This window comes from Chiroxiphia lanceolata, chromosome 3 (assembly GCF_009829145.1).
Source record: "Chiroxiphia lanceolata isolate bChiLan1 chromosome 3, bChiLan1.pri, whole genome shotgun sequence".
NCBI classification, from domain to species: Eukaryota; Metazoa; Chordata; class Aves; order Passeriformes; family Pipridae; genus Chiroxiphia; species Chiroxiphia lanceolata.
The window spans coordinates 24980013-24994326 of NC_045639.1; the positions used below are offsets into that span (position 1 = coordinate 24980013).

At 35.5% G+C, this 14314-nt stretch overlaps 1 protein-coding gene across 2 annotated transcripts in view; it reads left to right on the forward strand.

Moving 5' to 3' along the window:
- Positions 1–14314, forward strand: part of MTA3 (metastasis associated 1 family member 3) — a 133209-nt gene that overhangs the window by 101712 nt on the left and 17183 nt on the right. For both annotated transcript variants that reach the window (XM_032682889.1, XM_032682890.1), the window contains exons 17-18: positions 3195–3226; positions 10009–10163. In XM_032682889.1, the coding sequence (XP_032538780.1) occupies positions 3195–3226; positions 10009–10163 (187 nt within the window). The remainder of the gene's footprint in view (positions 1–3194; positions 3227–10008; positions 10164–14314) is intronic.

A 14314-nucleotide genomic window follows, 5' to 3' on the forward strand; every position in this document is an offset into this window, starting at 1 on the left:
AAAGCTCTTCTTAGTGATGATGATGTCTGACCATTTCTGTTTAAAGTGGAGCAATCCACTTCACTGGCAATGAGATGAGAATCACTCTGTATCCTGGAGTTCCCTTTCTACTGAAGTAGTGCAAGTACAGATCACTATTTTGCACAAAATCATTTGCTGTAAGAACTCATTTTATAAACCAGATGTCCACTGGTGCCAGTTTCACTGAAATTCAAACCTGATTATTTAAATTCCCTCAGGCATTCTGAAACTTGGCAGGTAAAACTGAAAATCCAAAGTTTTGTTTTCTGTTTTGTTGAACACCAAGATATTTGTGGTTTTTAAATAAGCTCTGATGCCCTTAAGCTTCATTGGTGTTTACATTGGGGTGCAGACTTTTTGTAAAGGTTTCAAATGCTGCGTGACTGCATTTTTAAGCAAGGACTTTCTTTCTTAGTTGCCTTAATTAAAAGTTTTCCACAGAATTGGCTGGTGTGTGTTCATGCATAATGTTTTGCAGAACTCTGCCAAGTCAGGGTGTAATTATTTTCTGGAAGAAATCAGTATCTCCTCAATTCTAAAATCTGAATGTTTGTGTATCAGAGAATATAGGAGTTTAATTTGAGTAACAATGGCACCTTAATTAGTAGTCTCTGCTAGACCCTAGAATCTTTTTACTATGTCTACTTATTAAATAGTTCTTTCCCTACCTTTTGATTTATGGATATACTGAGGTCATTGATGTTTGGCAACTTAGATGATGTTTCAGTATCTACAGCAAGAAAAATATAAGCAAAAAACAGAGAATGATTTTTATTGTATGATATAAGACAGGGATATTTACAAATAAAACAGATCTTTCTTCACTCCTGGGTTTTATTAATAGGTTATCAGTATGGTAATATCCTGAAGTTAACAGCTGCTGGCATTGAATTATCAGTGTCCATCAGGTTTTCTTCAAATATACACTGTTTAACAGCTTCCAGGTACATTCAGCTGTTCCTCAGTTCCTTTTAGGGAGATACTCTCACTCAGTTGTCTGTGGAACTGAGAGGGTATCTGAGCATTTTGGGAGAATCATGGCTAAGCATAGTTTTTATAGATTTGGCATAGAAAGCTATGCCAAAAGTATGGCATGTCTGAGTAAGAGGAAAGGTTTTATTACTTGTATCTGAATATAAAAAGTGTGAATCTTTGTTCACTGTGATCGTTTTGGGGGTGACTGAAAGTGCTGTCTAATGTATTTCTTCTATATTTCAAGAGAGAAGCAGCCTCTTTTTGTTTAACCTGATAATTTTGCCTAAGCTGAGGATTCCTCGGGAAATGCAGTTGTGCTTTTGGAGATAGATTGGTTGGGGTTTTTTTCTGGGTATTTAGGCTTATAAATTGAAGGAGTCTTAAGAGTTTTTCAGGTGGTTATAGCTCCATGAGTGCAGTCTCTGGGTTTTCTCAGGAGCAGTCAGATCCTGAAATATTATTTTACTGGTGTGTCAAAAAATAAGTAAAGTTGTCATAACAAAAATAACTTTACTGTGAAGATAAAAACAGATTATAGAGTTCTTCACTCTACTGAGATCTTCTCTTACTTTATAAGAATACTAAATATGTTCAGGTATCAGGAAACAATAAACTGTCACAGTATTTTGTTTTTTGTACCAGTTTAAAAATTGTCTGGAAGACTGGTGACCTAAATGTATTTTTACATACAATAATTTTTTATGTGAAAAAAGAGAGGAAAAGAGGAATTCACAACTAAAATATTGCTGACTTTAGGTAGGTATTCACATTACAGCACCTTTATCAATGTAATATTAGTGATATCTTTTTTTTTAATTGATTGAGGAGGAAGGCTTGTACAAATGTAAATATAAACTAGATACAGGAATTTCTGATGAATGTTGGAGTTTCTAAATAGTTTGAGACTATTAAATTGGGTTTATCTTTGTTTCTATCAGTGACTGAATGATATCTTCAGACTGGTTAAGATGACTTCTCGAAACGAAAGAGAAATATCAGTTTGAGAGTTTAATTACCATTTTTTTTTCCGGAAAAAGATGTGCAGCTGTTCTTTCTCATGTTCTTTTAATCTCTTTAATACTATTTTTAACAATAACAAAATCCCTGGAGAATTCTTCTAAGTGATACCAGTTGGAACCCCTCTTAGACTGGCAATTTGAAACCAAGGCGAGAATAACAAACCCATTGTAATTATTGTACTTTTATCTCACTTGCAGGACTGAGACTTTGCTGATTCAATTCATGCAGAATTGTGTACATTTTATGCAGAACTGAACATAGTGTTGATAACTATCTTATCCTTAAGAACTCTGTCTGCTAGAGCCAATAAGATGTCTTACCCAAATTTTTGAGTGAGTCTGTGAGACTGCTAGTAGCATCATCTTACATCTTATAGATCAGCAGTGAATTTTCTTGCAGGTTTTTAAACTGTTTATGAGGATGTTTCGTTGCTGAAGTTGCACTGCTTTGAAAAAGAACAATGTCTGTAATATGTAAACTGTAGTATTTTAAAGCCAAAGAGGGATTTCTGTTCTTGGGGAAAGAAAAAAGCAGAAGTAATTTGAGTGAAACAACAGGGTAAAATCTGTTACCTATTGTCTAGTAGTGATTCCTCTGCAATTTATATAAATATAACCATGAGTTTGCTTGACTGACTCTAGATTTATCATATAGGAGAGAATAGTTAACATGTTTGGATGTTACATCTCTCAATATACTTGTTAGTTTCAAACTGAGCATCCATCTCAGAATTCTCATAAAAATGGTTGTCTAGTTTTATAAAACCTTTTCAAATGGGAACAGTAATGGAATTATGTTGATACTGTCTGTATTTCTTTCTGTGGAGCTAATCCTCCGTGTTAAATGATGCCATATGTTAAAAGCAAAAGGAAAAAAAAAACACTTCTTGAAACATGAATTATGAATGAGTTCCATTTTTATATTTTCTTGTAGAAGAGGATAATTAAGCAAAGAGAATGAGTGCAGTTAACAGCATATTATAGTGTGCCATATATATTCAGGACCAATGATGATTCTCATGCTCATTTCATGAGAAATCTTTCCAGTCTCTTCATTTTTGATGTGTTCATTGTTGTAGCTGAACAGTAGCATCTTAGCCTTCAGGGTGAGCATGAGAAAATAGGGCTTTTATGGATAAAGACAATACTCTAATATGCTGTGGTTCTTTTGTTTTCCAGAATCATCCAGCCATACAACAAGAACAATAATGGTAAGTATAGAGGAGATTATAGGTATTGATCTGTCTATAGTTGTGATTTTTTCTTTCAAAAGGAAGTGGATATAGTAGTGTCCCAAGACTTTGGCATGTTTTTTTTAAAGTCCAATATCACTGTAGAGACGAGTCTGTCTTTATTTCACAAGAAATCTGGGGAAAAAAAAAGGAGAGTTTGAATAGCTTTAGAGGTACCACTGCTGACAGCTTGAGTGAGTCAAAAATCCAGTTACAGTTCTGTGTTATGTGTTTAAGTCATTTTTGATCATGTCAAATTAATGTTGATAAAATCTCTTGCATTCTATGTGTATCACATGTGTCAGAGCACATTTAAAGTTCAAAACAATAGGTGAGTAATTTCTTGCATCACAGTCCTGGGAGGCCAGTTTCTGACTTTACCTTGAGTTTGATAGTTCCGGTTCCAGAAATAGAGAAATGTTTAAGCAGACAAACACACCTTCAGAAATGAGATTAGAAAGTTTTATGTATAAAAATGTTGTGCACTTAGTGTCTATCTATTTTTATAGGGTGAGAAATGTTATCAGCCTCTTTCTGTTTCAAACTCCTAAATAAAAGTTAGGTAAGGACTGGACAAAAATTCACATAAAGAGAACCTTTCTCTGGGAATGATTGATGCCTGTCCTGTGGGTGTTTGGGGAGAGAGCTATCTGTTTTTGGAAAAAGACCAGTTTTTGAGGCAAGTTTTGAAATTTTAAAATAAACCCCAACAAGACATGATGTGAGCTTGTTTGTTTTCATTCCTACAGTTTTTAGGGTGTCGCCTCAAGTTTATTTACCTCTTCTGTATGTACAGCATTTGTGGGACATGTAAATTCCCACATGGATTACTTGATTCTACAGGGGACAAAGGGTTAATATAGTTAATTGCCTTTATCATCAATAGTTATTAATAATCCAGTACAAATGGATTATAAATAGGTAAGGACTACAGATCACAACATTTCAAAGTAGTAGAGATGTGTGAAAACAGTGATGTTTCTGTTTTTTACTGGGTATGTTGTAGTCATTGTTTGTTGTTTGTTTTAAATAGACCCATTTCAAAATAAGATGCTTAGTTATTCAAGTGTATTCCTCTGCTATAAAATTTTGGAAGGGATGGAAAAATTTTTCAATCTTTTTTCAATTCTTCATTGGTGTTGGGAAAAGAGTAGGACATTAATGATGAAGCTGGTGAAGCCTTTACTCTTCATTCTTCACACCAAAACATGTCCAAACTTTTAAAGAGATAAGCAAAAAGTTTTTAAATAGCTTGAGTTCTCAAGGTTCCTGTCTTGTGAACCTCTCCAGACCTCTCTGCTGACAACTCAGACTAATGTTCTGCACTCAGTGTGTAGTAATTTTCCATTGCACTTAAATAAATAAATGCACAAATAAAAATAAATATTCTGTGTAGTGTGAAATGGTTGTAGCCTATATCCACTTTTCTTTGCAATTAAAGCAAATTTAATTGAATGAGTAAAGGAAAATTTCTTACTACCCAATGAGTAGGTAGAAATTATGAATAAAGCTGAAAATATGCTATTCCTTGCATTAGAAACAGTATGAGATTATATATTCAATATGGATGTCCTCCTATTTTTTGTTTAATTTTCTTTTTCGTAAAAATTAAAAGACAGAAAATTTTTTAAGCGTCCGTGTCAGATGAGAGAGAGAGAGGGCATGCTCTGTGTTTTAACTATAAAACAAATTTCTTCTTATTCTGTGGATAGATGCCTAGATTAGTCTTTCATTACTAATTTGCTGATTTATATAAACAATGATTTACTTCAAAATGGTGCCTTTAAAGACATAATTTATTTAGAGGTTATATAGCTTTTATGTAACTCCTGTGACATTCAGAGGCTATAAACAGTAGTATTTTAGCCTAGATGCTTTGGAAAGTCAACTCTCATCTTTTGGGGAGAGCTGTTTCCTTTTGCTTTTTTTGGTGGGTTTTTTCCTTTGCACAGAAAAGTAAATTGACTTGGATTTTCAGCATTACAACTATTCTAGGTGTTTTGTGAAAGGTTTGATAGCAAATCCAGAAATTCCAAACTTGTACTTGTGTTGACTATTTGGTTATTTTCTTGTATATGATCTGTTGTTTGAAAATCTTTTATTTTTAGTAGTCTTTGGGTTTTTTAAATGAAATTCTATACCCAAAGTGAATGTGTGTCTGCATGCTGCTATCAACAGTTACAACTTCATGCTGTGTAGAGACTGTGGTTTTTAATTTTTGCATTTATCTTACATCTCTGTGAATAACTAAACCAGCCCCAAGCCTTGATGCTTATTAAAACTATAATAAGAACACTTCTGGTGTGGCAAAACAGAATCAATAGCTGATTTGAACTTAAGGTAATTCTAAACTTGTTTTAAACTATATCCTGTATAATTAGATCAGTGCAAGATATATTGAACCAATTACTATGGATTATTACCAGTCATCTTGAGCATATCTGGTTTCTTCTAGTGATTTTTTTCCTTCATGTAGTGATTTTCTTTTTCTCTGCTTGATTTGATTTTTTTGTTTAAAGATGCAACAAAAAAATTAAAAATGCTAATTTAAGGCAATGAGATTTTTTTCCTTTTTGAAACAAGGGGGAAAAGCATAAGGAATCATAAAATCAAGGAATCATAATAGGAATTTATGGTACACCTGTTAAACATTCTTTTAGCCACAGCATAAACGTTCACTGTTAATTTTTACGCTTTGAATGACTGTTGGTGTTATGTATTTATATCAAAGCTGGCTGTTTTTTCAGAGCTGGATGTCTTTTCAGAATTTTTAGTGGCTCTCAATGAATAAATACTAAGCCACTTATATACCAGTACAAGTTGAGAAACACAGACAGGAACCTCGACTGTGACTTGGGATCTGAGTCCCATTTCTGAATTTGTACAAGATTCCTCTCTTGACTTACAAATATGCGTCTTAATATCCTTGTGCTTGAAATTCCTCTGGGAGATAGTGAGGACAGGAGATTTACCCTCCTTAATAAAAATGCTGTCAGATAATTCTGCTTTCATATAAGGTGTTCGTGGAGTATCTTTGTAGGTGTCTTTGGAATGATGTCCAAACTTTGTTGGATTTGTAGCTGCCACTACATCACATATCACGTGTGTAGTGATTCTATACAGCCAATTCCTTGGTTGCCCTGACACAGAAAAGCCTTATGCCTACTGCACCTTGTATTGAAAAACCTGGATTTACAATTAAGCAACTGATTGAATTAGTAACTCTGCTGCTGCTTCTGGAAGATTTGACAGGGAGAGAGACATTGTTATGTAGCTTCTTCATGAAAGGATCTATTGTCTTCCTTGAACATTGGAGATGTCTCAGTTGCCCACTGTGGAATGAATCTGTATGCAAATGGGAAATCCATGCCCCTGCCAGGTGAGTTTTGATGAGCAGCATTTGCAAGCAGCAGAAAAATATTTTAGCAGGGGACAGATGAAGCTGTATAACAGTCTTAAACTCCTCCTTTTGAAAACCTTGAAAAGATTTCCTTTGATCTCTGGAGATGCGTTCAATCTGCAGCATGGAGGCCCTCTATTTGGCAGACGAAACTCTTCCCAGAGATAATCCTGTGCTGACTCAAATATTTGTGTTCTTTTCTGGATGTAATTTTCCTGAACCAGACCTCCCTTTGTCTTGCGCAGTTTTTCTTTCAAATGCGCTCAAAGTTAGGTTTTCCTCATGATGTCTTTTGAGACTGTTTTGTCCTGGAGGTACAAGAGATCTCAGTGAACATACCCAGACTGAGATGAAGAACTTGGGAGAGGGGAGTCACCCTGTGGGGTGGAAGGTTTGTCCAACACGCAGCTCGCAAACTCTGGGTAAAGCTCCTGCTGCTGTGGTGCTGCTCTGTGATGTGCCTCGGTATGTGGACCCTTAATACCAGTGGTGGTGTTGCAAACTCTCAGCACAGCTTATTAGTGATGGACATGATGTTTGCAGTCAAAATCAAACCACCAGCGGCTGATTGCACACGGTGGAGTTACAATGAAATTACTGAAGCTTTCTGCCTGCAGGGTTTTGAATGAGTAGGGCTTCTCTGGTAGCACAGGTGAGATTCCTGAGGCTTTCATAATCTTTCTAGCGTAACTGTGTTCTAGAGGGAGAAAATTTGAAATCATCATAATAATAATAAAAAAAAAGCATTTAATGAGTACTTTGTATGAAAGTTCATTTTGATCTTGATGTTGATATTAGTATGACAGTGGCATTGAATGTTTATTTTTATACACACTAGTGAATGTCCTTTTTGAGAGGAACTAATTAACCGATTGCCTGGTCAAGAATTTCAATTGTTTTGATTAACTTGAAATTAAAGATTATGTGCTCCCTAACACCAACTGGAGAACAGCAATCTTATTTTCTCTTATCCTTACATGAAGTGTAATTAATTTTTTCAAAGCTTGAAAGGGCCAGGGGAGAAAGGAAATAAAAGAGAAAATTCTAACCAATTTCCTGCAACAGAAATGAGATTATATTGTAACTCTTGCATAAATTTCTCTAATGCTATCCCTTGCCTGGAATGAGTGTTAGGGGCTAATAAAAGCAGAAAAAACAGAAGTTCAGAACTAGTAACAACATCTGTCTCTACCAGGGCAAAAAGTATTATGAAAAACCATATCCTTTTTCCATCAGGCTTCACTGTTCTTCAGAGTTTATGCCATAGGAAATACAGTTTTTATACCTTGTACATTTCCTGAATGTTTTTTGACTGCATGTCTTGTCTTTAGTAAAGGAAACATTCAGTGGTGTATTAGGAAGGAGCCTGAGAAAAGATATGAACTTAAACCCATTGATAGCTTAAACCCATTTCCGACTGGGGAAGCACAACAAAGGAAAACACCATTTGAGCCCTTGAATGTTCCTCTGTAATATATGTAATTAGCAATTGTCAGATATAAATATTTAGTGGGAAATCTTATGTCTGGCAGCATTTTCCATGCATGAATTCTTACTCTTTTTTTGAGCACTACCCACTTTGTACACTAAGAGATCAACATGAATTTCCAATTTCATCCCACCTATGTATTTTATCCTGAATTTATTCTAAATAACAGCGGAATTACTTCTAGTAGCATGCCCTTTAGTTCTTCATTCCCACCAAAATCAATGCAAAAAAAATGTGAAAGCCAAACTGCATTTTAGACTCTGAATGAAAAAAAAAACAGAAAAAAAAACCAGAAAAAAAATAGGTAAATATTTATAGGGACTACAAAGATAGATTTATAACCCTATGTGCAAGAACAACTAAATTCACCATAACCCTTGTTTGTTTCTAAGATGAAGGAAAATAGTTTAACTCTAAGAAAGATTTATATGTGACTCACTCAAATTCGATGTCTTGTTTCTCCTCTTCTTGTTTGGTTTTATTGCATCAGATTAAAGGAATCACAAAGGAAATGGCTCTTGCTGTAGCATAATGAACTTGCGGTACATAATGAACTTGCAGTAGCATAATGAGCACTGGAATTTTTTGTTGAATACATGAAATTTCTCCTACTGAAGGGAGCAAATAATGTGAATCGCAGTGCGGTGAAATTTGTGTCATAATGTGAATATAAGGCATTGCATATGAGTGTAAGAATTGTTCAGAAGAAATAAGGCCCTTGTTTTTCTTTTTTTGGCTGTTATGTTTTTATGACATGATTTCAGGGATCAGTTTTGTGTTCTGTTCTGCTGGTCTTTGTGGGTGCAACCAGTCCCTTCCTTACTCAGTGGCTGTGCTAGTGGTTCCCTAGTTAGAGGGTACTCCCATGAATCTGCAGCACTGTGTGAATTGTAGGAATATTGCAAAAATACTATCAGTGATGTGGAATACTGGTATTATTTCAACAAGAAAATAGTACTTCTTCCTAAGAGAACATGATGTTGAATATAAGCAAGATAAAGTATGCAAATTTTCACCTTCGTATAATGTCTTCTATCATATATGTTTTAATCAAAGCTAGTTATTCCTGTTGGTAGTCAATTATGTGGTAAACATGATTCAGATTTCCAAGATTAATGTATTTGTCATGCTGTATTCATGGTATATTCATCCAAAACATTAGCTCTCCTCATGTATCATAAAGCAGATTCTCTTGTTAGATCTGAGTACTTGCTCTTGTTGCACAATTACTCCAGGTAAAGGTTTAATAGAAAATTAATGCATTTTTATTGTTATCTGTTATAAAATGAATGCAGATGTATTGCAGTAGCTCTATTAGGTAGCAACTGGTGATTAAACCTAAAAACCATGGCAGTGGCATGATGGTATAAACCTCTACTTTTCTGCTTCTGTTTAGGTTAGCAGCAGGTCCGAAGCACTTGTCTTATTTAGTAACTTTTATTTAAAAAGAAAGACAGGCAGAGTAAGGATCTGTGAAGTGAGAAGTATGGATTTTTTGAAATTAGTTCAATGCTATGCATGGATGAAAAAGTAAGTCTCGTGTCTCATTGCTTGGGATGCTGGTTTTTTGCTCTGAAAATATTAATTCTCTCCTAAAATCAATGGGTTTCTGAACTGATCAGTTCATAGTATTGATTCAATATCTCTTTGTATAAAATGGCATTACAGTTAGTTAATTTACTTTATAAAGACCTTTAAAACCTGTGGATAAAATACGTTGATGTTTGTTGTTTGTTATCTGACCCTAAGGTACTGGTTGGGGAAGATGAGGTTGTTTTTGAGATGTGTGTAGGCTGCCCTTTACTGCAGAATTAGTTTGTAGAATTATGCCTGTTCTCAAGTAAATACCTTTCCCTTTTATTATGATTTCAGCATGCTGCTCCCCATATCCATATGACTAATGGTAAGGCCTTGCAAGCCAGTGCAAGTGCCATTAAGACAAGTACCATTCCAGTGATCAAGAGACAGAGGCAAAATTGGCTTGATGCTTCAGAAGATGGTTTCTTTATAGCTACGGAAGAGACCAGGTAAGAAAAATGAAATCTTAGCAGGGAATGAGGCTTCACAGCATATGTGTTACTGATCCAGTGTTTGAATAACAGTTTTTGACATTATTATTTGAGGTTGTGTTACAGCAAAGAGCAGTGTTATGTCAAAGCTTATGCCAAACTTAGCATCTTCTATTTACTAATATTGTCAGTATTTCGTTAATAAGACTTACAGCTACTTCTCTGTGGCAAAGATTAGAACCTTTTAATTATCATTAATTGTAGTTCATATACAGTGAGGCTTAAGACACTTCCGATTGTTCAATAAAATATAAATGCGTCCGCAGTGTAGGTTATACTCTAAAATTTTCAGAACTTGAAAAATAGCACACAGCGGAGAAATATACAGCCAATAGCATCTTTTCCAGACTAGAAATTGATTTCCTTTAAAAACAACTAAGATGATAATCTTCTTCAGCTTTTCATTTACAGATTAATTGGTAAAATTTAATGAGCTTTTGCTTTTCCCGGTAGAGCTTGATATCACAGAAGAATCACTAGTTTTCTGGAGGTTCCTCTTTATTTTTCTTTCTCTGTTAAGATCTGGCCATTCCCTGATTTAATTCAGACTAAGATAAGAAGTTATAGTCTGTTTTTGTAAGCTGTGCTTGCTGGGCCTGTTATTTAAAAACCTTTAATATCTTGCTTAAGCAAGGGGATTATTGCAGTGAGTAACATCAGACTGCTTCCCACTTTTGTGATTATTTCACAAGCCTAGAAAAGCTGGTAGTTGAAGAAAAAATGTAAATAATAAAAGAGGGAAGAGAAAGAACATGCGCAGATATGGAGCTAACGAAGGAAAACATACACATTCAGTCCCATTAATGATAGATTCATCTAGGAAAGTTAACATACTACCACATGACAATTTGATGGTTATTTCAAGATCAATTAAATATGTAACTTCATTTTGCTTTAGTATGAGGAACGGAACAATTCAGAGAGAGTGGTAGGAGGCTGATGAACTCTTAGGCTTCTAAATGCAGCCCAGATTGATGGCATTCACTATTTTGAGAGTTGTTTGATGCAAAGGTCTTAGTAGTATCAGACTAATCCCTAATGATTATATCCTGACACTGGTAACCTTTTCAAGTTTTAGAATTTTCAATTTAATTTTTTCCCAATTATTATAGAGAAGTGCCTGTGAAAGGGTGAGATGAGTCTTACACTGACAGTGACTCCCCAGTGCTCTTGGAGGCAGCCCAAACAACTTACCTAGACTAGATGTTTAAATTCAAGGTGGTCAAGGTATGGTGAGATGAGGCCTGTCTTTGCAAATCACTCAACCATGATAGCTCTGCTTGTTCTCATCCCAGGAAATCCCCCTCCCTGGCTACAGATACCATATCCAGGCCAGGGAGCAAGGCAGAACTAGCACCGTGTAAACAAGGGACTTAGTCCTCAGGGCTCTGCATCTTCTCCAAATAATGAAAAGCTTAAAGAGTAACATTTGAAACCTCCTGGTATGGGGAACATAGGACAGTTAAACCTCACTGATACTCTTCAAACAAGGAGGTTCTTGAACTTGTGCTGCTGCATCACTCTGGCAGGTGCTGGAGCAACACAGCAGGGAATGCTCAGGGACTGGCATGGGTTGAGCCCTCTCAGTACAGCTGTTTCTGGTCTGACAGGAGCTGACCTCATAGTTTGATGCCAGTACACGTGATGTCACCTTTCTGCTGTGAAAACAACACACCAAGAAGTGTTAGTGCCTCTCTCACATAAATCTTCAATGCTATAACTAATGGGAGACAGCAACTTCTTATCCTTTGGAACTCAGTTTCACATGAGAATTGTTCCTTCTCTCTCACAGGACTTTTCCTTTTTTTTTTTTCTTTTCCTGTCCCCAACCTGTCCCCCTTGATTCCTTCTCTACCCCAGGTGTGTTTTCTTCTTTCTAAGTTTTTTCTTTGGTTCCTTTCACCTTTACTCCAAGATTATTTAAAAGAGATGATGAAGCTTGTTCTTGTCCGGGCTCACAATTATCTCCAACCTTTAAAGCTCCAAGTGGAAAGCACTGCCTGGTTCAGCTTCTAGGAATATACTAATGTCCAAGATGACAATTGATTGCTCTGCTCTTTGGAGGAAGGTGGAGGAATACACTAGTCCCTGACAGCCAACCTATCCTCTAATAGATCACTTAGCTCAGCACCTCCATGATGGGTTGAATGCGATATAATTGCGATGGGAAGAGATGTCTAGAAGGAGATGTTTGAAAAAGCAGCACACAATTTACCCAGTCCTGACACAGAAAGAAAAAAAAGTAAAAAATAAAAATCTGTTGCCAGGTTGCAGCCATTAGGTTCTGAACATGTTCTGAACACTCAGCTCAGACATAATCATCCCATTTAAGGTAACAACTCATTCTTTAGGACACTTGTTTCGTGCCCAGTCTGTTTTATCATGTGAATTTGTTAATTAAAAATACATATAAGAGAGACACGTGCTAATTATAGCAAGAGGAAAAAATATTTTTTAGTATAATTGAAGCCTGCAAAAGGGAAAATAATTTTTAGTTTGCAACAGACTGTTGATATTATCTGAGGAAAAAAAGAATAATATTATTGCTCCTAAACTAAATGAGATACCAGTCTATTTCAAGTTAATCAAACCAAAGATGCACACGACCATTCTAAACATTATTATTCATCAATAGATTAGATAAACATATGTATTTATGACTAAAGATCCATTTTAGAAGATATTTTTAAAGAAATTATCATCCTTTCCCTCTCTGAATTTAAGCAGCAATCTTATTTCTGTAAAGTTAACTCTTGTGTATCTAATTGCTCACAGATTCAAGATATTTGTAGCAATGGGGTGAGCAGGGAGCTAAATATTCAAAGCAGTGAAAATAATTATGGAAATTATATATCTTGTAAACTTTCCAAGGTAACCCTTGGAATTACCCTACAATTTTAAGGCAATGCCCTTCACTCTGCACTCAGGTCACAGTTCAACAGTGCTTGCAGGTATACTTAAAATTTAGTATGAGCATATGTATCATTGAAATACAAAGAGTGGAGTTTACATCTGAAGTTCAACATATTTTTAGGTGCTAATCTGGCCTTCAGAGTAGAACAGGAATGTATTTTATGTAAGTTGTAATGTACATCCTCATACATTTCAGCTTTTTTTTTAAAGTTTTAGCTGTTCGAATGCAGTTTCCTTCCCTGTTGTTTGTTAGTGTCTGCACATCTGGGGAAAAATGGCAGCATAATTCTCATTTGTATTTCCCTCTTTCTCAACCCAGTTGCCTCTGCAAAGCCAGGCACTGTGCACATTAGCATAGTGCCTAGCCCCAGTTATTACAGTCCAGGGCTAATCTGGGGAATAGACAGAGTTTTTCCATCTGCCTGCGTGTTAGTGGCATGAAGGAATCATCCTTATGAATTTTTCTATATGAATCTGCTGATCCCCTTCTTGAATACCCATCAGCATGCTCAGTGAATTTTGCCAATAAATACAGAGGTCCCCAGTTTTCCTGTTTCATCTCTAGTGACAAGCTGCACTCTCCATTCAAAAACCTTCCTGACACCTTTGTGCATCCAGCTCACATGGGATTTCCACGCCTCTGTTCAGTCACAGGCTCACAGCAGGGATTAATCTAGGCAAAAAACTAAAGTGGCAGTTCTAGAACTCTTACCTTTTGACATTACATCACAATTTTATGTTGATCTTTGCTGGATGTAACATTTTTGTGGTTTTTCTTTATTTGTACTATTTTTGAATGAAAAAGGAACTCTCATTTCATACTGTGAAATAACTTGCTCAAGATCTTAATCTAAAGTATAAATCTGTTTACAAAATTAATTGAAAAATCAGTCTTTAAAGAGCCTCATGTTTATCACTGCTCACCAAGAGAATCTCCTTATTTCATTTTAGTATACTTAAACATTAGTTGCTAGGATTGTCCTAGCACTAAGTGCATGCTTTAGGATTAACCAAAAGTCTCATAACTGTAAAAGAATCTTATTCAGGACATTCTACTAAATGGGTGACTAGCTGTGATGTGGATTCTATTGTAGAGGTTAATGCAGGAAATTACCATATTCTGCGGAGTTAAATTCTTTATGCAGAATCACTGTTCTGGGAGCTAAATAATAATTGAAAAAAAAAATGAACAGTTC